Source organism: Phlebotomus papatasi, chromosome 3, assembly GCF_024763615.1.
Source record: "Phlebotomus papatasi isolate M1 chromosome 3, Ppap_2.1, whole genome shotgun sequence".
Classification (NCBI taxonomy): domain Eukaryota; kingdom Metazoa; phylum Arthropoda; class Insecta; order Diptera; family Psychodidae; genus Phlebotomus; species Phlebotomus papatasi.
Window position 1 is genome coordinate 50,413,517 of NC_077224.1, and position 23,572 is coordinate 50,437,088.

The following is a 23,572-nucleotide window of genomic DNA, read 5'->3' on the forward strand; positions in this document are numbered from 1 at the left end:
ATAACATAACCTAAAATAAAATTGGCGCACTTTCCAGAGACCTGCACCAAATCGATGAGTTGATGTGTCATTATTGTTTGCAAAATTGCCCGATAGTAGCTCTGTATTCAGTAAGTATTGGGTGTGTCAATCGTGACGCGTTTGGTTTGTTTTTACCTTCCCCAAAATCCTAAATATATCCTTTGTTTATTTTTTATTTTGCACCCCGAAATGCTTCTTTTGGCCACCGTGTGTCTACTGGCCACGGCCTCGGCCCAGCTACGTGATTTCCGGGATTTTCGCGATCGTCCCATTAACGTGAGTCAGTCTGGGTGGTTCGAGACGCGCCCTCCGGTCAGTTTTGCCAATCTCGAGGGCATTCCGCCTGAGGATCTCTGTCCTCAGCACTGGATAGCATTTAGACAGACTTGCATAAGGTTTATCGGTAGTCCAAAGCGATCCTGGCATGAAGGAAAAAAGATCTGTCAAGCTTATGGAGCAGACCTGGTTCACATAGACAATTTAGAAAAGCATGCATTTATTCTCAAGCACTTGATTCAGCAAGATCTTAGGCAGAATAGATATTTTATTTCTGCCAGACAAACAAGTCCTTCAACATGGGTGAACGATGATAATTCGGCGTTTGTAGCGCCGGAAGAGGGACTGTCACTCGATGAGAAGGATTTAAGAACACGAGAAGATCTTGAGAACAGTGGTGATCTCGGTCATTTGAGTTATGCACAGATCGAGAGGCTCCTAACCCCTAGGGATCCATTATCAACGCAGCATCAGGTACTGCTTGAACTCGGCTTTTATTCGTAATAGATCCTTACTATTCTAAATATTTCCTTTTATAGTTGGCTCGTGATCGGCTCGTGTACGGCTTTTCTCCTTCGCATGACAGGTGGCTCTTTATTCCTGCCTATGATTTTGAGCAGAACCTGTTCATTTGTGAGTCACGCGATCTCTACGGTACGCGAAATGCTAACACTCTAGCAGAAGATAGGCGAACCATTGAGTATGGGGTACAGATAATAGATGAAGAGAGGTTACCGCAAGGACCTAAATTTGTACTCCAGCCTAGAGATACGACTTTTGACACAGGGAAGCGTACGATTGCCGATTGGGTGACACTTGAGTGTCTTGCAGAAGGTTTTCCTGCTCCCACTTACACTTGGTTCAGGGAACTGTACGAGAGTGATCGGCTTACTTTCCGTCCCGTTAGTGCATTAACAGATCGGCGCATCACAACAGCTGGTGGTAGCCTGGTGATCACAGAACCAGAGCAATACAAAGATCAGGTAGGATCAAATTAATTTTGTTTTCATTTCAATTATTCATTGGCGCTTAAGTGGAATTTAGTTAACTCTTTCCGGACCGCAGCATATGCTGCAAGCCAATTTCACCATTTTTTAATCAAAAATATCTAAGCTCGGGAATTAATTGAGGTCCTACAAAAAATATCTTACATTTGGACATCCTTATAGTTTGTAATCATCCACAAGAATAGAATTTTTATCCGTTCTGAATAATTCAAAAACAATGTTTTTCACAGAACATTCATATGCTGCTTTGGGTACTCAGAGTCCCAAAAGAGACGAAAGAGTTAAATCGAAGTAAGAACTTGAAGAGTGAGAAAACAAATGCAGAACTTCACAAAATAGGTGCAGTTGCGGATAATTCGAAAAATACAATCTTCTCGTTCAGTATAATAACATTCCCGATTTGAGAGCCCTCTCCGGTTGAGGTTTTTCATTTACCGACTCAAAGGTATCTCAGAGAGAACTTACGTAAAAACCCGTTGGAAGTTCAAACGTTTAAACCGTTAGAGTTACACAAAAGTGAGCAAGTTTATGAAAAGGACATTTATCATAATAAAATTGAAATTTGAAAGTTCTGCCATCCTGAAATTCCACAAAGCTACTGTGTTAGGGATCAGTGACAGTGAATATTTGTATCGATTGAAGTACCACTTTAATGCAGAAACTCGTTCTCGTACCAGCCTCTATTGTCTAGGCGGTTCACTTTTTACTAATATACACAGATTGGCATTACTATTCATTCATTCACTGGACGAATTCAAAGCCGATATGGCATGAGAAATCTTTTTTCTGCTGCTGCTCAACTTTGAATCCGAGACTTCACAGTCATAGAGCCATTACTCTATCCACTGATTTACTGAGGTTCCAAATTTAGAGCAAAATAAGTACTAAAATCAGTACTAAAATGTTGCTGTCTACTAAGTCACGCGAAAAATTGTCACTAGCTTCCTTACTCAAGCATAGAGAATCACAAAATATGAGAAAGTGAGAACAAATTGGTCGAATTTTTTCGTGACTCTGTCACTGGTGACCAACTCATCAAAATTAGAGAATTTACTCCCTCAGCTTCTTTGAGATGCCCCTTACATAATTCAGAGGGTGATACCTCTGTAGAGTGTCTGGCTGTTAACAACTCGTTTACGAGAAAAAAGTTTTATGAGGAAAGCATTGAAATTTGACAGTTACTAGATATATAGAAGGGCACTCATTAGGTTAAGTGGTAGAGCACTCGCTCTATGATGCAAGTGTCCTGGGTTCGAATCCCCTTTAGGTCACCAGGAATTTTTCTGGCGTCAAAGGTATTCGGATTGCATCCAGTGAGCTTGACTGCACTTGATTTCACGGGCATGGGACTGATAACCTCATCCCGTACAAGAAAAAATGATAATGCATGTCTAGAAATCCTCTTGCGGAAAGGCCTAGTTCCTCTATGGAACGTTGTGCCAGCATTATTATTATTAATAGATATGTAGAAATCTAACGAGTGGTTAGAAGAGGACTGCTTGATTTGTTTAAACGCTGTTATGTCCCGTAATCTCAATGGCAATAGGTCTTAAGGTTAGACTGATTGAATGCTAGTCCCCGGCGAGTGGTCTTCAAAGTTGAAGCCAATTTCTTACTTTCACATACAAATGCATATGGGAATTTTTCTGCACTCGTGACCGTTACACGATATATGTCAAAATTGAGGTGAGCCTTGTGTACAAGACTCTGAGCCTTGTAAAGACGAATAAATATTCTATATATCTGTCTAAATGCGGTCTTGTTCTGAAAAGTGTAAGCTGAGTTTCTGATCAATTTGTGCGTTGGCTTCAAACAGCTCCATATAAAAGAAAAACACTTCACCGGGGGCTAGAATTGAATAAATATTGTACCTAGTCGGAGTGGACGATGGACATTTTGTACAAGTATAAATTTTGGTATATATCGAGTCCAGAACCTTAGTTTTTAACTATAACCTTGTGACATTTCACCTAACTGAGGTTTGACCAAAAGACCATGCTAAGGTTTTGAATAGAATTTTCGATGTTTAAGGTTCTTATTTTGCCTGTTGACTTTCAGGGAACTTATCATTGTGTTGCGGAGAACAAGTTTGGCCGCATCCTTTCGGATAGTGTTCAGCTCAACTTTGGTTATATTATGGAGTTTAATTTGAAACGTTCCCCAGAAAGTGGAGACATGAACTGGGGCAAGTCTCTTTTCTGCGACCCTCCTCAGCACTATCCAGACGTTAAATACTACTGGTCTCGGGATTACTTTCCGAATTTTGTTGAGGAAGATGAACGACGCTTTGTAAGTCATGATGGTGCCCTGTACTTCTCAGCACTTGAAACCATCGATCGAGCTAACTACTCCTGCACAGTACAGAGTCTTGTAAGTGACACCGGTCGCAATGGACCTTACTTTATGCTGCGAGTAAAACCTCATCCGAACTACCAGGAACTCTTGTTCGCTAACACATTCCCTAAGGTTAGTTTTTATGTTTGAAAGTAAAATGGCACTTCAAACTAAATTTCGGAGAATTTGAAGTGGTAGTTAGGGTCCACTACGCAAGTTTGTTTTCCTTCTAAAATCTCAGTTGCTTTCAGGTGTTCCCAGAAGCGCCAATTGCTGGGCAAGAAGTGCGATTAGAGTGCATGGCATTTGGATATCCAGTACCTTCCTTTAATTGGACCCGTGGTAGTGGGTCGTTGCCAAGGCACGCCTATTATACAAGCTACAATCGGGTTCTAATAATTCCGAATGCAACTATAAATGACAGCGGAGAGTACATCTGTACTGTGGCTAATGACAGAAAAAGTTCATCCAAGAGTATTCGTATTAACATTCAGATGGCACCAAATTTCACAATTCCCCTTGTTGATAAGATTCGTGATCTCAACACAGACGTTTCCTTTGTCTGTGAAGCTTCTGCCATTCCTGATGCAAATTACACGTGGTACAAAAATGCAGAATTGCTGGAACAAGATCGATTACCTAGAGACAAATTTATAATTCAGGTATGTTATCCACGTTATCCACAATATTTTAATGTAGTAAAGGCATCTAACTGTTCAATTTTCAGGATAACGTATTGACGATAAAATTCTTGGATCCAGCAAAGGACGACGGCATGTATCAATGTCGGGCTGAAAATCAGATTAAAGCTGTGTATTCCTCAGCTCAATTACGTGTTCTGTCCCTTAAACCGACCTTCAAGAAGCGTCCATTGGAAGCAGAGATATATGCTATAGCATCTGGCAACACTACTATTGTTTGTGATCCAGAAGCAGCTCCTCAGCCAGCGTTCCAGTGGAAAAAGGACGGTATAATTATCGGATCCGGTGGTCATCGACGGATCCTTCCGAATGGAAATTTATTAATAAGTCCTACTTCTCGCGACGACGAAGGTGTTTACACATGCATTGCTTCAAATGCCTATGGCACTGCGGAGAGTCATGCGAGACTGATTGTTCTTCAGGAACTCAGGTGAATCATGACCATGATCAGAAATCATGATCAATTATCCGAAAATCAGCTAACTTCCATATTTTTGTACAGATTCCGAACCCCACTACCTCAACGCTTAGTTTTGCAATCCGGAGAACTTCTATTTTTGCACTGTGATGTCGATCACGACGCTCTATTAGATGTTACATTCTCATGGCGCCGCAATGGCGAACTTCTTCCAGAGAATTTTCAGGATATTTCCGGAAAAGTGCTAGATAGGACAATTCAGGACAGAAGAGTCATTGTGAATCGCAACAATCTGGAAGTTCATAATGCTTCCTTGTTGGATTCCGGAGAATACGAATGCATTGCTATGGCAGCTCTACATAGCGTTTCCTCGCGATCCGAGGTGTCTGTTCAAGGACCTCCTGGAGCACCAGGAGGAGTCAAAGTGAGTATTTCTTAATATCAAAGCGAGTATTTGTGTTTGATCTTTTCTGTTCTGCCTAAGGTGATCGATATAAAGAAGACTTCAGCGGTGTTAGAGTGGATCGACGGACCTGACAATGGTCGTCCGGTTATTTTCTACAGCGTCTGGGCTCGAACCACGTGGAATAAAACATGGGTTCCTGTGGCCGATGGTGTAACAGCCAGAGAATTTGATAGATACACAGGTCGCAAGCGTGCAGAAGTACATGGACTAACACCTTGGTCAGGTTACGAATTCTGTGTTCGTGCTGTAAATGATGTTGGCTTGGGAACGCTCTCACCTCCATCACCCCTCTACAGTACTCTCAATGACATTCCCTACGATCCACCTGGTAAGGTGGGTGGTGGTGGCGGAAAAATTGGGGATCTTGTTATTACCTGGATCCCACTGCCGAAGGAGAAGCAAAATAGCCACGGTGTCTATTACAAAGTATCCTGGAGACTTCATGGAAAAGGTGGTTCCACTGAGTGGGCCACAAAACTGATCAATGATCCTGACACCGGAAGGGCTGTAGTACCTATACCCCTAGATAACTACTATACTCAGTATGATGTCAAAGTTCAGTCTTTCAATGACCAGGGCGCTGGTCCGGAAAGTCCCGTTCAGACGATTTATTCGGCTGAGGATATGCCTCAAGTGGCGCCACAACGAACTTATGCACGAGGCTACAATTCAACAGCTCTGAATATTACTTGGGCTCCTGTAGAACTTACCCGCGAGAAGATCCGAGGACGGCTCATTGGACACAGGCTCAAGTACTGGAAGAGTGATCACGCAGAGGAGAATGCTGTGTACTACCTCTCTCGAACTACCAGGCCTTGGGCTCTTATTGTGGGTTTGGAACCCGATACGTACTACTACACCAAAGTCATGGTGTACAATGCAGCTGGGGAAGGACCAGAGAGTGAACGATATCTTGGTAAGTAGATTGTCACGAGAACGGACTAATTAGTGATACATCTGATGGTTGAAGATTCCGTAGAATTCTTATACTTTTGTTAGCCGAGTAATTGAGACACGCGCACTGCCTTCAGACGTACTTTTATTTCGACACTAAAAATATCAACAGTAACAAAAACAATGCTGCCAACTTTACAAAACTAAACTATGAAATTCGATGATCTAAATTGACCGTTAAATCTATACTATGATATTGAGACATATCAATTAGGTTACGGAACAATTGATTTTGACTGCCTATAGCCTACTCTTTCAAGTATAATACTTTACGTACGTTTTTTATTCGGGGACGCTTTTTAAATCCTAGAAGAGTCCGTGCGCTAAGAATGGGTCTGATTGTAGCTGTCCCATTTCCGAAAAAGGAATGGTTCAAACGCTCCTATCCTTATCTGGGGCCCAGTTTATATAATTTACTTCCTGAACAGCTTAGAAGTCAAATCATTCCCCATAACACTATTCTAAATAGAGTCCGTATCCTGCTATGGTCTGAGTACAAAGATACTAGGAACTGATAATGAGTCGATCTCGTGCTCTTCTGTGCTCTACTTGGTTTAGTTAGCCCTGTTGGGGTTTGTTTTCGGCCTTGAGTGGACTTTGAGTTTGCCGCGTTATGATCTTTTGGTGGTGGTGGCTTTTGCTGGAATATTTCGCAGGCGATATCTCCCTTCTGGGATCTCTCTCGGGCCTTCTGCCTTCTCTCTGCCCACCTATGTACAGTGTTTGTTTGTGCATCTTTCTCGCGTAGCTATCACTGCTCGATTCCTTTTTTTAATAATTATGCTTATAGTTTCTGTTTATCTACTCTATGGTCGATTTCTATTCACCTAGCGGTATTGATTTGCCAGTTTTGCGCGGAACCATGGCGACTTTTCCAGTTCCTAAGTTCCTGTACACTTTATATTGATTTGTATAATCTTCTTTTTCTTATTTTTAACTTAAGCCGCCTCTCTTAATTTTATAATCCTAATTTCTTGGTCCACTCTATGCACTTAAAGTTTTATCATTTCTAACATCTTTTATATCATATTTAAAATTTCGTTGCACCTCTTATGTCTCTAATTTCTGACATAATCACTGCATGGTTGGGTTTTTCTAAACTCTCTCAGTGGCAACAAAACGTGCTTCTTTGAAGCCCGTTGCCACTTAATCCCATTCCTATGCCCTGCTCTGTCTCCTTCCCTTACCTTACCAAATGAGATCAATTCATTTTGTTCTTTTAAAGTCTCATACAAACCTATTGTGTTTTTTGTGTAACAAATGATTTGCATTTGAAGCTCGATTATATGAGCTGGCTTATACGGTCAATACACCATGGGTTTCTGCCGTTTACCTGGTGTGAGCGGTTATGGTAAGACGGCGGCAGACGCAACCATGGCTTTGATTGTGAAAATAAATATAATAATAATAATTTTAAAAGGTTTTTCGCGCCTCCTGTGATTTAGACATTCGTTTTTTTGACATTGAATCTTTTTGACACTCCAGAATTTTTGAATTCCAGAACAATCTTGAGCAACCTGATTGCCCATTCCAAGTCAGTCACAAATCTGGCATCCTACTTGTTTCCCTGATAAAGAGTGACTGAGGAACCGATTTGATTGTGCCTTCGAAATATCTTGCCAAACTCTCACACTCCTGTCTAGCGGAATTATAGGAATATCTCAATTTGAGGTTAGCCGTCGTTATTGCACCCTTTAGAATCACCACCCCAGATAAACAGTGATTGGTACCATTGACTTAAAAGAGTCTTCGTCAAAACGGGCTCTCTCTCTAAAACTCTTCTAGGTTCAACTTTAATATTCATTGAAAGCTTGATCGATCATCCATTTGAACCTCAGTTAATACATTTTATCTTCCCCGACTTGTTCGTTGAATTTGTAATACAATCAACCTCCTTTCCGGAAAAATATTGTTGAACACTCCCGGAAAATACCGAGGAATACTTCGCAAATCGAGGCTTATCTTGCCAACACTCGCACAACACTCCGTAGCCAGCCATAGCTCACGTCACTCTGACTTAACGTCAAGTGGCGCTGTGTACGAGTGAAAGCTTGCTCATCTGGCGGGAAATATTCGAATTACATTTCAGTTAGCAAATTCCACAACAATATATTACGAATTTGTAGGGAGTAACCCAGGCTGCTACTTCCAGGAAAAGCTCACTTAAAGCAGCAAACTTTTTGATCCATAGCACGAGCTTCTTCGTGCTTTTTACTTTTGCTTCCTCCGTACGCCACGGCTAATCTAAGCCTTCGGACGCATGCGATCTTCAACGCTCATATCGAACAGCTCCCTCATATGGAACAGATATACCGTTACATTATTATTATTAATCGTTATATTATCATTATTATTATTATATTGCTGTTATATTCCGTGATGGAAGGATCCGCTAAGTCCATGTGTAACTCCTTGCTGCAGTGTGGATACTTTTTCCATGCTCCCAGAAGTTTTTTCTGCAGAAAATGTCTTTTCTGACATTCAGTTGCTTACACCGGGCAGGTCTCGAACTCACAACTGTGACAGTTGAGTCAGAGATCTCATCCGCCCAAGACCCAACGGTTTTGCCTACTGCACCACTGAGATCCCCACCGTTACATTGAAATACTCAATATTTGTACTGTCTTTCAGAACGAACCTACCGAAAGGCCCCACAGAAACCACCGTCAAGTGTCACTTTCAGTGCCGTCGATCCGTCTACGGTGCGTGTCACGTGGCGTTATGTCACGCCAAGTCAAGAGGAGGAGCCCATTGAAGGCTACAAAGTACGTGTGTGGGAGTCCGATCAGGACATGTCCACCGCCAATGATACCATCATTCCCATTGGACGCAAGCTGGAGGCTTATATCAACAATTTAGCTCCAGGGAAGGCCTACAAAATGCGCGTCCTGGCCTTCAGTAATGGCGGCGATGGCCGCATGAGCAGTCCAACACTCAACTTCCAGATGGGCCGCACAAGGATGCGCAACGCTGCCCCTAGCCTGCAGGGCGTCTCTCTCGCCTTTCTTTTGTGCCTTGCAGTCGCCACCATGTGGCGCCACTGAGTACATCACGCCCTTGTCAGTGTTCGTCCATTTTAGCGCAGAGGGCGCTTTTCGCCCAAGTATTCTATTTTTTTCTACACTGTACTTTATTAGTGTCAAACTCAAACATAGGAATCTCACTGTAATTGTAATAAATTACTGGTTTAATTTGTAAAATTTTGTTATTTGAGAAAAATCGTCGAAAATGTTGATTTTAATTACATCTGGGCTCTTCTCCGGAATTCCGCTGATTGGGATCGAAAATAACAGATAAAAATCTATGCGAGAATAGGGGATTTTTTTGTTTTGCTCGTGTGTTTCACCACCATCACCCAAGGAAATTGGACCTTATGAATTCTCACAACAAATCAGAAAATTGCTCTATTTTACAGTGTATCATTTGTTCTGTGCTCAGTCAATATTTTTTCCACCCGCGAAGAGAATGTGCAAAATAGTGAAGAATTTGCGTAAGAATGATGGGTCCTATCAAGATCTTCAACGATAAAAGTGTGTAGTAAAGTGTGAAAAAGCCCAAAACCATCAAGTGACCGGCATTTTTTGTTCAAAAACTTCGCAGAAACGTTGCTTAAGAGTGTTTGTGGTGCTGCTGTGCAAGAAACTCGACAATTCAGGAAGACCAGGACCACGAGGACGCAGTGAACACATATCTAGGACCTCCAGGACCTATCCAACAAGGAAGCTCATGGAGATAGAGTGAAATTGGTCAAATTTTGTGAAAAACTAATGAACATTTGCGTGTCTCAAAAGAAACATGTTCCAGAGAGAAGACTTTTTATCACCTGGGAATTTGTGACAATCTGCGCGCACCAAGGCATCATTTGGACATTTTCTTTAAAAAGGCATTTTTTATAAAAAATTTCTGCTAATGTGTAGACGCCATAAGAAAAGAAGGTATCTGTTTTATTCTAATCTTCCCCTTTTGAAAAAGTCGTTTTTGCATTTGAATCTGGCAACACTAAAAAAGTGGCTGATCTTGCATTTAATTTTTAATGTTTTTAGGAATTTTTATTATTCTTGAGGAATTCTTCTTGCCTTATTTTGTTGAAAGAGAACTAATAAATATAAAAAATGCGATAATTGTAATAAATTTTTGACACCTTCATGTGTTTTTGAGACCAAAAGACAGTTCGTTAACAAACACTGATAGAAAATTGGAAAATTTTTGTTTTTGTAAGTTTTTTTATTCTTTTCTTTCTTTACAAAGAAAAAGAAACCATTCTAGAATCCTTACAGTATAAAAAATGTGAGTTTTATCCGTTTTTAGAAGGATAAAAAGGAGCTTTTTGAGTAAATGACATTTATGGTGATCCAATGAAATAAATTTCAGTGTCCAGAGGGCTTCCAAACAGCACACAGATTATCTGGAAATCTACGTAGAACTTCTAGAGCCTCTTCCCGAGAAGATAGAATTTCAGAATGACTAAAAAAAAGCCCTAAAGAGCCCAAAAACAGATGATAAATGTGGTCTGGATCCTATCTTTTACATGGAAAATTTCATACTAAAAAAACACAAGAAAAAACAGTAAAAATCACAAAATTTTTCCACAGATCTCTTCACTGGACACTTCTTTAATAATTTTTGATAAATTTATTACGGAAATTTTCTGACCTTCGCGCAAAATTACGTGAAAAATATTACTACAAATATCACAAAGGGCACCATCCGCCATCTTTTATTTGACAACTGAATCGTGTTGGTGCATTTCTTCGAAAAGCAAGCACTTTTTGAAGACATTTTCCCGAGGATTTTCCACGAACAATTCAAAAAATAAATAGTCATGCTTCTAAAACTCACCAATTTTCTATTCCAATTCATAGATCACCGATATTCCACATGATTTTCATAATTTTCCACGAAGAATGAAATGTTGTAAAAGTCGCTAGGCTGGCCACATTTAGCCTATTATTCCTATCAAATCACGCCTTTTAAACAATTCTATGTCATTAAACTAATTCTAAAAACTATTTTCTTTATGCTAATACTAATTTTTATTGAAATTTCATTAGATGAATTTCGGTCAATAGGTTGATTTAATGATAATTGAAACTCGGAAATGACCTTTGGTTTCTTCTCCTTTACTTTCTCAAAACCATTAGGTTTTGAAGAAACAAAGGTCATTTCCGTGTTACAATTATCATGAAATTTCATTATTTAAACTTCACAAATCGGCTTTAAAAAGCAATCTCTCCGACGTTTTTTACAAATGCTGGCGACGACCACTACAAAAGCAGAACAACGACTTTTTCCTTAAATTTGGTTCCTCTGCCTATGGCTATCACTCGAATATTGGAGAGCTCTGTTTAATCGAAAGGTTACCCTTCCCTGAAAAAACCATATGACAGTCAAATGTTATTTAGAAACACTTCAAATGTTGTAAAGAAAGCTGAATTGTCAAAATATACGCTCTTATTCCAATTTCTCGTGAAAAATTGCATAAAAACTTACAAAAATAATGGAAAACTGGAAACATTGGTGTCGATTGTGTGCAAAAATTGATACTACTGATGAAGATATTGTGTATAAAATGCAATTGGTTAAAAATCATTTGGAAATCATCAACAAACATTTCACAGTTTCGGTAAGAAAATGTTTTGTTTTATTTTCTTTATTTTTCTCAGCTCTTTCATTTGAAATGTTTATTTTTATGCTATTTTCTGCAAGAATCTTTTAAACATGTTTTTATTTTAAAATGAAAAAAATGTACAATAAGGCTTAAAGATTCTGTAACGAAAATTGTGCAAGACTTTCTTTAGAAACCATTCAAATTCCATTTTGCTTCTTTAGCTACTTCCTTTTGAGGATGTTCAATCTTACATTTGCGCTGATTGTGGTAGCTTCCTGACCAGGCTAGAATACTTTGATGACCGATGCATGAAAGTAGATCAAATGTTCAAGGAAATTATTTTGAAAGAAAACATCTCAGACGAGGACCTTGAGTCCGTTCGTCTCAAATACGGTGTTGATAATGAAGAATTGGTGAGTTTACTGATCTTTGTTGAAATTTAGTTGAATTTGTGTAAAAATTCACAGAAATTATCTACTTCCGGCAGAAATATAGTGTTATACTTTCACAATTAAAAAATGACGAAGAATTGAAGGAGGACATAGTTGTCCCTGATCCAACTTTTGATCCACTTGACGTCGATATAAAGAATTCTTGTCCCATAAAAGAGGAAATAGTCGAATTGGATGCAATACCAGTTAAAAGAAAACGTAAGAGCTTGATCTTAAATTAAAGTAATAGATCCATTTTTTTTCTTGAATACTTAAAATAAAACTATTTTTAAGGTGGTAGACCTAGAAAGTCAGAACAGCCTGTTGTAGAGGAGAAGACGAAAGAGGATAAGGTTATTGAAAAGATCGATGAAAATGATAGTGAAGATATGCAAGAGTCAGAAGATGAGTTTCAAGAGTATGATCCAAATGGTGCATCTTCTGGATCAGAAGATGACGATAAACCCCTACAGAAGCGTCAAAGAGGTCCTAGAAAATCCAAAACGAAAGAGAACATCTGCGAAATCTGCTCAAAGACATACAGTCGCCGAGCTCTGTTAAATGTACACATTCGCGATAAGCACACCAAGGAAGGTTTGCCATATGCATGCCCAAGTTGTCCTAAACGGTTCGTAACTGAGAAAAAGCTTAAAGTACATGAAACTATGCATCTTCCTGATGAACAAAAGTACACCATTCCATGTCCTTACTGTGGCAAGAAATTTCGCACAATGGAGAACTTACAGGCTCACAATCGTGCAGTTCACATTAATAACAAACCCTTCGTTTGCGAAGAATGTGGCAAGTCTTTCCGCAAGAGAAGTGTATTGGCCGCTCATCAGGTCACCCACAGCGATGATCGAATCTTTCAATGCTCTTACTGTTCCAAGAAATTCAAAACACGACAGGCTCTCAAGAGGCATGAGGATATCCACGATGACACCACCTACGATTGTCCACACTGTGACCTCAAACTCAACACTAAACGCACTCTTAGTATGCACATGCTAGTGCATTCCGATGTTAAGAAATACAAATGCCACTACTGCGGAAACGAATATAAACGCGCCAAGACTTTCAAAGTATTCCAAACATTATCACTCATTTTTAATTTTACTCAAATTCTATTTTTTTTGGCCAGGATCACTTATTCCTGCACACCGGTCAGCGTCCTTACGAGTGTCCATTTTGCGATAAAACTTTTGCAAGTGGTGCTAATTGTCGAAGTCACAAGAAAAAAGCTCATCCTGTTGAACTGGCAGCTCTCGAAGCTTCTGGAGTTCAGCCAAAACCACCAAATATTCCCAAAATGGAACAATTAAGAGCACAGTAAGCTAAAAATGCACTGAACTATCAGATAAACATCAAATATACAATAACTTTTTTTCAGAGAACCAATTCCACCGTTGTTATCAGTTGAGCCAGACTTCAAAAATGGTAAAAACTAATTATTATCAATAAATCATAAGGAATTGTACATTGGATCCTTCTTTATTCTAACAAGAAGACATTTTCTATTAAATTTATTTTGATTTTAGGCATTTATTATTATTAATCGTGTCGAGATGTTATCTTTTCGATATGGAATTTTGCTTTCGCGGTGGGAAGGATCAGTTAGTCCCGACTATCCAGAAAGTATCGATTTAGTTCCAAAAAAGCTCCAAACTTGGAGTTTCTTATTCGTACTCCGTTCAAATCCCACGCCGAAGCCTTTTCATGAAAACCTGTTAACAGTTAAACACAACAATAGAAAACCTTTCACATTCTAAAGAAGGCAAATGTCATAACATTTTCCCAAAAACTCTTTCAAGTCTCTGCTAAAAGAAGCTAAAAAGCATTAAAAAGATGCTGGGAAACTGGCAACGTTGGTGTCGATTGTGTGCAAAAATTAATTCTGAAGACATAGATAAAACATTTAAAATGGAATTGATCAAAAATGAATTGGAAATCGTCAATAAATACTTCATGATTTCGGTAAGTTTGCTTTGCATTCATTGAACTTAAGTTTGATTAAAAGATTTATGTTCAAAGTCGGTTTAAAGACGTAAATTTCTCTATAAGGGTTCTGGATTAAATCTAGAAATGCAAATATTGGAATTGGACAATAGGGTGGATCCGGTGCATTTGATACCTTAAAAAAGTTTAGTCCTTGTAAAGATCATCATGACCAGTAGAATGGCCATTGGAGAACTTATTTTTGGCAATCCCATGCCTGCGTTGCAATTATCCCTGTTGCAGACAGAACAGTGGTCGATCTTGTAGCCCCAAGGTTGCTGTTCCCTTATCCTTTCGTGCGCCATACCACATTGATCTAATACACTAGCAACCTGGCAACTACGAACTATAATGCGATCTTCGGGGTCGTCCTCTGTGAAAAAAAGAAACGTAAAATCGCGTAAACATTTAAAGAACTATACGATATATTGGGTGGGGAGTCATTCAGTAAAGCGGTCTTCAGACTAGAGGTTTAGCCCAGTTCCCGAAGGTATATCAAAATATTAAATAACAAGAAGGGAATTCGCTTTCTAGAGAAGAGGGAAAGCTGCTCTGATAGGTGCAGAAAGCTTCTTTACTCATTAGAGCATGAATGATAAATTCCAGCTAAACACTATATTGATGGGGGAAACCGTAAATCGTCGGGATATGGGATCTCTCAAGGACAACTCATCAACTTTTCTCAAAGCTTTCGGCTTAGGCTCCGAGCCTTCATCAGTGGCTGGAGCAAAAGAGAGAGCCATTCTTTATTCATATTTTTCACTAATCTTTTCCTTCTCAACTTACTCAAGTCTAATATTGAAAATACGTTCGTACTGGTCTGAAATACTGAAATTCGTTCATACTGGTCAACGCTATAAGTACAGACAGATAAAAACTATTTAGTTCTTTTTTCGTATTGTGCATGTAATATTTGTAGACAATTCATCTTTCTGGTCCTCGATCTTCTAATATTTTGCAAAATTCAATGATAATTCTTAACAATTTCTTTTTTAGTTCATGCCATTTGAAGATATTCAATCATTAATTTGTGGAGAATGTAGCGATTTTCTGTCGAAATTGGAACACTTTAGTGAGCGATGTACAAAAGTTGACCAAATGTTTAGAGAGCTAATTCTTAAGGAAAACATCTCAGAATCTGATCTTCAATCCATACGCTTTAAATATGAAGTGGACAACGAAGAAATTGTAAGTAGATGTGTTTTCGCGATTCTTCTTGTGAATATATAATATTTTCTCAACATTATTTTTATTTTCAATTTGTATTTCAGAAATATAGCACATTTCTTCCGGCAATTCAAAATGTAGAAGAAATAAAGCAAGATATTTTGAATCCTGATTCCTCTTCTGATCCGCTTGAAACAGAAATTACAATACCAACTGTCAAAAAGGAAATACCTGAAATAGAAAATCTACCAACAGTGCGAAAACGTAGGAAATACTTTTTTTTAAATATTGATTTAGTTTTCAAAGACAGTAATTTCTTAAAGATTCTCTTTTCAGGTGGACGACCAAGAAAATCAAAACCGCAAGAAAATCTCTCAAAATCAGAAGAAATTTCAAAATCTGAAACCGACAGCGAAATAATTAGAAATGAAGATACTAGATTACGGCTTGATTTAGATAAGCAAAATACCCCAGAAAACAAACGTATTAGGTACAAAGAAACACCCAGTGAATGTAAGATTTGTTCGAAAACTTATAGCCGAAAGTATTTGCTAAAAGTTCACATTCGTGAGCAACATTCAAAAGAATTCCCATTTGGCTGTACAAGTTGCTCAAAGCGATTTGCCACGAAGAAGAAATTAAAAGTCCATGAAATTAGTCATCTGTCTGATGAAGAAAAATATGTCCATCCATGTCCGCATTGTGGTAAAAAGTTCGGAGCCCGTGAAAATATGAATGCCCATATCCGGATAATTCATATTGGGCACAGAACGTTTATTTGCGAAGAATGTGGGAAGATATTTCGTAAGAAATGTGCCCTTGTGGCTCATCAAATTACCCATAGTGACAATCGCACTTTCCAGTGTTCCTTCTGTCCCAAGCGGTTTAAGGATCGTCTGGGACTCAACACACATGAAGATACCCATGATAATACCATTTACGAGTGCCCAGAATGTGGCGTTAAACTCAACACTAAGCGCACTCTTAGAATGCATATGGTTATTCATTCTGATGTTAAGAAATACAAGTGCAACTACTGTGGAAATGAGTACAAACGTGCTAGGACCTTAAAGGTATATCGTCTTTTTTTTCTCTAAAATATTTGGTTATGTCCTAAGAGGAGATCTTTTCATTAACGAAATAGGATCACCTTATTATTCATACTGGACAGCGGCCTTTTCAGTGTCCCTTCTGTGATAAAGCTTTTGCAAACAGCTCCAACTGTTTGAGTCACAAAAGAAAGGCCCACCCTGCAGAATTGGCTGCCCAGGAACAGTCTGGGGAACAATCAAGGACAGTAATTCCTGAGGTTCCAGAACTACAGTCAAGGTTAAAAAACTTAATTAATGATTTAATAAGAGATTTAAAATTAAAAAAATATAAATATTTACATATTCTTACAGGGCAACGGAACCAATCTCGCTCATGGCTATCGAGAAAAATTAATCTTAATATTAAAATTAAAGGATTAATATTACTACCAAATACATGGTAGTGTCCAAGAAGAATCGGCGACAGAATCAAATTGCCTGTGAAAACAGTAAATTTGACAGGGTAGACGATTTTAAGTATCTAGGCTCTTCTGTCAATTCGACGAATGCAATGAGCAGTGAGATTGCGGCAAGGGTTCTACAAGGAAACAGAGCCTTCTTTTCATTGTTGCATTTATTCAAGTCCCGGTCTCTCTCTACCAAGACTAAAATTAGACTATATAAGACACTTGTTCGCCCAGTAATTACTTATGCATGTGAGACATGGACTCTTACTGTGTTATCACACTTGCATATTAAAATTTTAATACGATTCACATTAATTGTCACTGGTGTGAGTCCAAATATGTAATTTGTGTGTTTGAATCATTTTATATTCAAAATTTGATCTATTTGTTGATAAAAAGGTAGACATGGCCCGCAAAATTTGATATAAATTGATTTATAGCATTAATGCGAAAAATTAATGCGATTTTCTCTTTAATTTTTTAATGTGAAAAATATTTATGCTTTAGGTAAATTTAAACTTATTTTTGCAGGCCAAGTCTACTTCTTTATCAATAAATAGAAAAACCCCAAATATAAAGTGACTCAAAGACACAAATAACATATTTGGACGCTCACAAGCGACAATTAATGTGAATCACATTAAAATTTTAATGTGCAAGTGTGATAACGCCGTTACAAAGGCAGATAAACGCAAGTTAGAAAAATTCTGAGGAAAATATATGGTCCTGTTGAAGAGTCCCCAGGCGTGTGGAGAATTCGCTGGAACGAGGAAATCTACAGCCTGTATAAAGATGAAAAAATTGTTAATGTCGTCAAGAGCATGAGGTTACAATGGGTCGGGCATGTGTTACGAATGGAGCCGAATTTACCCGCGAGAAGAGCCTTGGATGGAAACCTACCTGGAAAAAGAACAGTTGGGAGACCGAAAACTAGGTGGATCAGCCAGTTGGAGGGAGATTTGGATAAACTGAAAGTAAGAAACTACAAGAAGTTGACGGGAGACCGGACGGTGTGGAGACGAGTCGTGGTGAGTGAGGCCAAGGTCCTAGATGGACTGTAGTACCAATATGATGATGATTAAAGGATTAATGATATTTTTAAGTACTCTGGGTATACCATCGCCACCTATTTTTCCAATAAAATATTTAATTCGATTCATTTTTTGAGTGAAAACAAAAAAAAAGTGAAAATGAGAATTACCGAAAGAAACTATATTTACCGTAACGGAAATTAAACCATTCAACGGTTAAACGAACATGCATGAATGTCATGAAAGTTTACTATTGAAACACTTCAATTCCCATTGCAATGTCAAGCGTCAGGGGCTTTCACTACGATTTTTCTCATAACTTTGTAAACACTTTTATTAATTATCTCTGAATATGTCTGAGAACTGGCATAATTGGTGTCGATTTTGTGCAAAGATTAGCTCCAAGGACATAAATTCTGTTAATAAAATAGAATCAATCAGCGAACAACTGGAAATAGTAAACAAATACTTTATGATGTCGGTAAGATTATTTCATTGATTCCTTTTACTATTTATATAAAATAATATTAAACTAATGAGCTAAACGATCTAACTTTCAGTCCCAAATTTCATACTATTTCTAATATAATCTTAAAAGTAGTAAAATTTGATTGTATTTTTATCAATTTTTACAATAAGAAGTCTGTATATTGTGAAGCCTTTCAAATGTTCAAATAATTTTGTTTTGCAGCTTATACTCTTTGAAGGCGTCCAATGTACCATTTGTAGTGATTGCCAGGATTTCCTTACAAAAGTAGAAGGTTTTAGGGATACATGTCTGAAAACTGATCAGATGTTTAGAGAGTTGATATGTCAAAAAGATGTCTCAGACCTGTATTTAGAAACAATTCGCTTCAAATTTGGAATTGATAATGAGGAAGTCGTAAGTCTAAGTACTCAATAAGTTTACTATGATTATTAAAAATGACCATTTTTTTTAGAAATACAATATACTGACTGAGGAAACAACCAATCTTGACATTCCGGAACAGACTATTGATCCTCTGGAAACACAGTTTGTGAATATCAAACAAGAAATAACTCTAGAAGACTATAAAGTACAACCTGCGGTTGTTCCCAGAAAACGTAAGTTCTTATTTTGAGGTTTTTAAGGATTGTATAGACTATAGATAGTAATTTCTTTCATGTAGTTTCTTTCAATATATTCGAATGAATTTACTAGGAAAATCCCTCAAACCCCGGAAAATATGTGATTATCCCAACCTTATAAAATTCATAACTTATGGCCTCTCTTACAAACCTATGGCCACTCGTGGAATAACTTATGGCCACAATTTCAAATAATATAACACGAACTTAGTACTAAAATAATTTTAATACAAAAGAAAAGTATTTTAGGCACTTTACATAGGTTTTCATTATTTTTTTAACAAGTTTTTCATAGATTTTACTCATAATAGTACAGTGTCCGCTTCGTTATCCGGATGATTGGGAGACAATATGACAGATATCCGCTTCGTAATCCGGATGGATTTTTTGAATTTGTTCAACGTATCGAATATATAATACAAGTTTTTTTGTAGAATTAGTATAAAAGTTTTCAAGACATAATTAGAGAATTCTATGCTATTATACTTCATTTATTAAACAAAAACATCACAGGATAATTCATTTTCATTGCTGAACAGACATGCATACATGACCTCAAAATGATTTTAAATGTAACCGTCGATAACTCGTCCGGATTACGCCGATCCGGATTAGAGAGCGGGCACTGTAGCGGAATACTAACATTGAATCTCTGCACAGTGGTTCGTAATCCAACTTGTCTTTCGTGATGAAAAAGCCACGTTGGCTGCATGAAGAACCCACCTCAGAATATCCTCCTCTGTTTGTTCTCTTTTGGGTACTATGAAATCCTCCGTGATCAAATATTTCTCCCGAAGAATTTCCGGAGACTTTAATGCAGAGTTTGTGTGGGGACTGTGGTACAGTTGAAATGACTGGAATGCTTTGGTCGTGGTCATTCTGTTCTCAATGCTTTTCAATACTCCTTGCATCCTTTGAGTTTAATAATAAGGTTTTCTTTTCGAATTTTTCATTGTCCTAAGAAGGAAAAGAGAGAAAAAGTTAGGCTATGTGGACTGTATATCCATAGGGCGCTGGTTCATATCCGGCTCGAAGGACCAACTTAAACTAATTTATTGGCAGAGCATAAAATGTACTGTAGGAGGAAAGATGGTCGCGTATGTGCTGTATTGATGGAAATCCTGTATTTCACATACGCGACCATCTTACACTGTTACAAATAGTGCTTAACAAAGTCTATAATTACAATAGTTTTCAAGTATTTCATAAATGGCGTTAGCCATTACAACAAAATGAAAGTTCGTGGGAAAAATCAATAGGGTCATTCACACTACTCATTTATAAACAACTTTAAGTTACAATTTCAACACTTTCCTTAAATTTTATTAAATTTTTGCTAGAAAACTCAGATTCAGTGAATCAAAATAATACGACTGACAACTCGTTAAATCAAATATCTGCGAGGGCGCCACACGTCAAATGCTGTGGCCATAAGTTAATCTTATCAAATTTGTCATAACTTATGGCCTTGTCATTATTTTACATTTTTTGTTTGAAAAATCATCAAAATAAAGTGGTAAAAGAAAATATAGTTACTAAGCAAACTAGTTTTAAAAAATAATACTAAATATTTTTTTTGATTGAAGATATAAAATCTAGTCATTAAATATTGTGAGATCGTTAGTAAATTTCTTAACGATATGATCAGTGAAATAATTCCCACACAATAATTAAAATTCTATTGAAATATAAAAGTAAATCAGTTTAAAAGTTTTTTTTATGATAGCACATCAAATATTCCTAATTTTGTGGCTCTTTGAAATTAATTTGTGGGAAAAAATTGAAGATATCTGCGAGATGGCCACAAGTATAGACTGACCATAGGTAATGCAGCCATCCTTATAAGCTGAACGTTCTGAGTTGAATACTTGTTGATTTCGTGAAGCTAGAGGAGGATATTATTATTAATCATATCAGGATATATTTGTACAATTCAATCATATTGTCGTATATCCAGTGTTGGAAGAATCTGCTGATCGTAGATCGCCCAAGAGCGCTTTGGCCGATATGTGGATGATTCTTCCATGTTCTTGAAGTTTTTGGGCAAAAGCGGTGCATTTTTTTACGTTATATATCAGTGAAAATGTCGTTTTTCTAGACATTCAGACATTTAAGGCGGGACTCGAACTCATAACACTGTGAGTCAAGCCGATGATCAATCCGCCCAAGAACCAACGGTCTTACCTATTGCGCCACTGAGATCCTCGCTAGATAGGGTAAAAGGGGTAGAATAACATAATATAGAACCTGAACCAAATGGAGATATTTACAGATATTTTGACATTAATATAGAAATTTAAATCCACCCTACATTTTACTAAACGTAGAGCTGTCGATTTACTATTCGCTGCTTAATATTTGCATTTTCCAATACAGTGGGTGAATATGATTAAGGTTAGAGAGTGAACTATAAGGGTCCGTAATACAACGTTGTATTACGCCGACGTAATACGCCGGTGTATTACTCTGATGTATTACAACCATCCTGGTGAAAAATTCTCTTCCTTCCCAACATCACAGAACTGCTCCAATTCGCATGTATATCATAACAGACACATTCCAGAACATCAACCAGGTCAGGAGACTATTCCTAATCCTCCTGGAAATCACAGATCTTCTGGGATTTTCTTGAATATTGTGTCTAAAACACCTCAGATATCTGAGGAGATAGACCGTTGGTCACAGGATTCCTGGAGCTTCCTCCTGGAAATCACAGATCTTTTGGGATTTTCTTCAATATTATGTCAAAAACACCTCAAATACCACCGTTGGAAGAGAATTTTTCACCAGGATGGTTGTAATACATCAGCGTAATACAACGTTGTATTACGTCGGCGTAATACATAGCTATAAATGGGTACTAAGTGACAGATCGGCTAATCCGCGATCAAACGATAGACGCCGATCTATCTCCATTGCCCATTGGATCAATGCCCAATGGCTAATCGGCGTTAATTAATCTTTGTGATCTACAACTTTCAAAAATGAATTCTTACCTGTTAGGCCAATAACAATTTTGATTTCCACATTCAGGAGGACGACCACGAAAACTGTCATCAAGAGTTCAGCAGTCTAGACTAAAATTAAAAACAGAGTTAAAGGACTCAAGTGATGGGATTGAAATATCCTCGGAAAAGCTTATAGAAGAAGACCTTGATTATGCCCAAGATCCTTCAAATGACACAGTCTCAGATGACGATTTACCTTTGAAAAAGCGTCACAAAGCACCTAAGGCAGCTAAGAAGGAAACTGTATGTGAATTTTGTTGCAAAACATTTAAGGCTCCATGCTTGCTTAAAGAACACATTTGGTCAAAGCATCGCAAGGAAGATCGACCCTTTGTTTGCTCAGAATGTTCCAAGCGATTTTCATCGAAGGGATTCCTCAAGAAACACATGGACATACACCTGCCCGATTCCGAGAGACGTATACATCCATGTCCTTATTGCGATAAGAAGTTCACACAGAAGAATAGCGTGCAGAGTCACATTAATTGCATGCATTTCAAGGAAAAACCTTTTATCTGTGAGGAATGTGGAAAATCTTGTGGTCAGAAGAGTGCCCTCAAGCAACACATGGAAACTCATACTGAAGAACGGCCTTTTAAATGTTTCATGTGTCCAAAGATGTTCAAAAGTGCTCAACAAGCTAAAATGCATGAAATTTGGCACAAGGATATCACCTATCCTTGTCCACACTGCGATTTAAAACTGAAAAGCAAAATTACACTTAGGAGCCACATGTTAGTACACTCTGACGTAAGAAAATACAAATGCAACTATTGCGGAAATGAATTTAAACGCTCAAAAACGCTCAAAGTAAGAATTATGAATTTATGGAAGAAGTCTAACTAAATCAAAAATCTAACCAAATAAAAATTAAACTTGCTTTTAGAATCATCTTATTCTACATACTGGCCAGCGTCCGTATGAGTGTCCTTTCTGTGATAAAACATTTGCACATGGATCAAATTGTCGAAGTCACCAGAAGAAATCACATCCTGAAGAACTAGCAGCTTTAGAAGCATCTGGAGAACGACCTAAAAATACTAAAATCCCTAGACTCGATCAGTTACAGCCAAAGTTGGTGATTCTTTGATTAAAACAAACAGAATATTATAAATAAAAATGCAAATTTCTTTTTCAGGCAACCTGTGGTAACGTCTTCGATATCTTTGGATTGAAACACTTGAAAACTTTTCTTAGACCTGTGTATGTAGAACAGTAAAAATGGAAATAATTCTCCAATTACTAAAATTGCTCTCTTGAAACATGAAACTAAGATAAACCTAAATCTGCTTCTCCAATTGAAACTCCAATGTTACATAAATTATGAGTTGGATTTGTGAATAAATTTATAATTAATATTCACAATAAAGTTTTTTGGACTCGAAACCGGCTGTAAACCAAAATATCCTCCATTATTGTGACAAGGAACTTGATTTTATTACTTAAGAGCAAGAGTCCAGTTTATTATTTGTTCCTTCTACTTAATTTTTTAACTAGAGCAGAGATGTGCAAGAACCGTTTGAAACCGAATAAACGTCAAAATAAGT

The 23,572-nt window shown here is 37.7% G+C and overlaps 3 protein-coding genes across 3 annotated transcripts; all 3 read left to right on the forward strand.

Moving 5' to 3' along the window:
* Positions 1-94: 94 nt before the first annotated feature.
* LOC129807198 (contactin) lies at positions 95-9,377 on the forward strand. Its single transcript, XM_055856298.1, has 8 exons — positions 95-771; positions 837-1,280; positions 3,363-3,770; positions 3,890-4,300; positions 4,366-4,769; positions 4,842-5,181; positions 5,242-6,139; positions 8,809-9,377. Exons 1-8 carry the CDS (start codon positions 211-213, stop codon positions 9,219-9,221), a joined length of 3,879 nt encoding a protein of 1,292 aa, XP_055712273.1. The 5' UTR covers positions 95-210; the 3' UTR covers positions 9,222-9,377.
* A 4,510-nt stretch (positions 9,378-13,887) lies between these two features.
* On the forward strand, positions 13,888-18,034 carry LOC129807204 (zinc finger protein 1-like). The gene is made up of 6 exons (XM_055856308.1): positions 13,888-14,190; positions 15,208-15,399; positions 15,483-15,642; positions 15,715-16,451; positions 16,523-16,707; positions 16,782-18,034. The coding sequence occupies exons 1-6, from the start codon at positions 14,062-14,064 to the stop codon at positions 16,822-16,824; spliced, it is 1,446 nt and encodes a 481-aa protein (XP_055712283.1). The 5' UTR covers positions 13,888-14,061; the 3' UTR covers positions 16,825-18,034.
* A 71-nt stretch (positions 18,035-18,105) lies between these two features.
* On the forward strand, positions 18,106-23,394 carry LOC129807202 (zinc finger protein 184-like). The gene is made up of 6 exons (XM_055856304.1): positions 18,106-18,388; positions 18,599-18,790; positions 18,849-18,993; positions 22,051-22,835; positions 22,912-23,099; positions 23,164-23,394. The coding sequence occupies exons 1-6, from the start codon at positions 18,260-18,262 to the stop codon at positions 23,198-23,200; spliced, it is 1,476 nt and encodes a 491-aa protein (XP_055712279.1). The 5' UTR covers positions 18,106-18,259; the 3' UTR covers positions 23,201-23,394.
* Positions 23,395-23,572: the final 178 nt, after the last annotated feature.

Excerpts from the sequence above, each read along its gene's own strand:
- LOC129807198 (XM_055856298.1), top strand. The coding sequence starts at position 211 with ATGCTTCTTTTGGCCACCGTGTGTCTACTGGCCACGGCCTCGGCCCAG. Across the intron at positions 772-836 it reads CATTATCAACGCAGCATCAG|TTGGCTCGTGATCGGCTCGT; the intron begins GTACTGCTTGAA and ends TTCCTTTTATAG. Across the intron at positions 1,281-3,362 it reads CAGAGCAATACAAAGATCAG|GGAACTTATCATTGTGTTGC; the intron begins GTAGGATCAAAT and ends GTTGACTTTCAG.
- LOC129807204 (XM_055856308.1), top strand. The coding sequence starts at position 14,062 with ATGCTGGGAAACTGGCAACGTTGGTGTCGATTGTGTGCAAAAATTAAT. Across the intron at positions 14,191-15,207 it reads ATAAATACTTCATGATTTCG|TTCATGCCATTTGAAGATAT; the intron begins GTAAGTTTGCTT and ends TTTCTTTTTTAG. Across the intron at positions 15,400-15,482 it reads AAGTGGACAACGAAGAAATT|AAATATAGCACATTTCTTCC; the intron begins GTAAGTAGATGT and ends TTTGTATTTCAG.
- LOC129807202 (XM_055856304.1), top strand. The coding sequence starts at position 18,260 with ATGTCTGAGAACTGGCATAATTGGTGTCGATTTTGTGCAAAGATTAGC. Across the intron at positions 18,791-18,848 it reads GAATTGATAATGAGGAAGTC|AAATACAATATACTGACTGA; the intron begins GTAAGTCTAAGT and ends CATTTTTTTTAG. Across the intron at positions 18,994-22,050 it reads TGCGGTTGTTCCCAGAAAAC|GAGGACGACCACGAAAACTG; the intron begins GTAAGTTCTTAT and ends TTCCACATTCAG.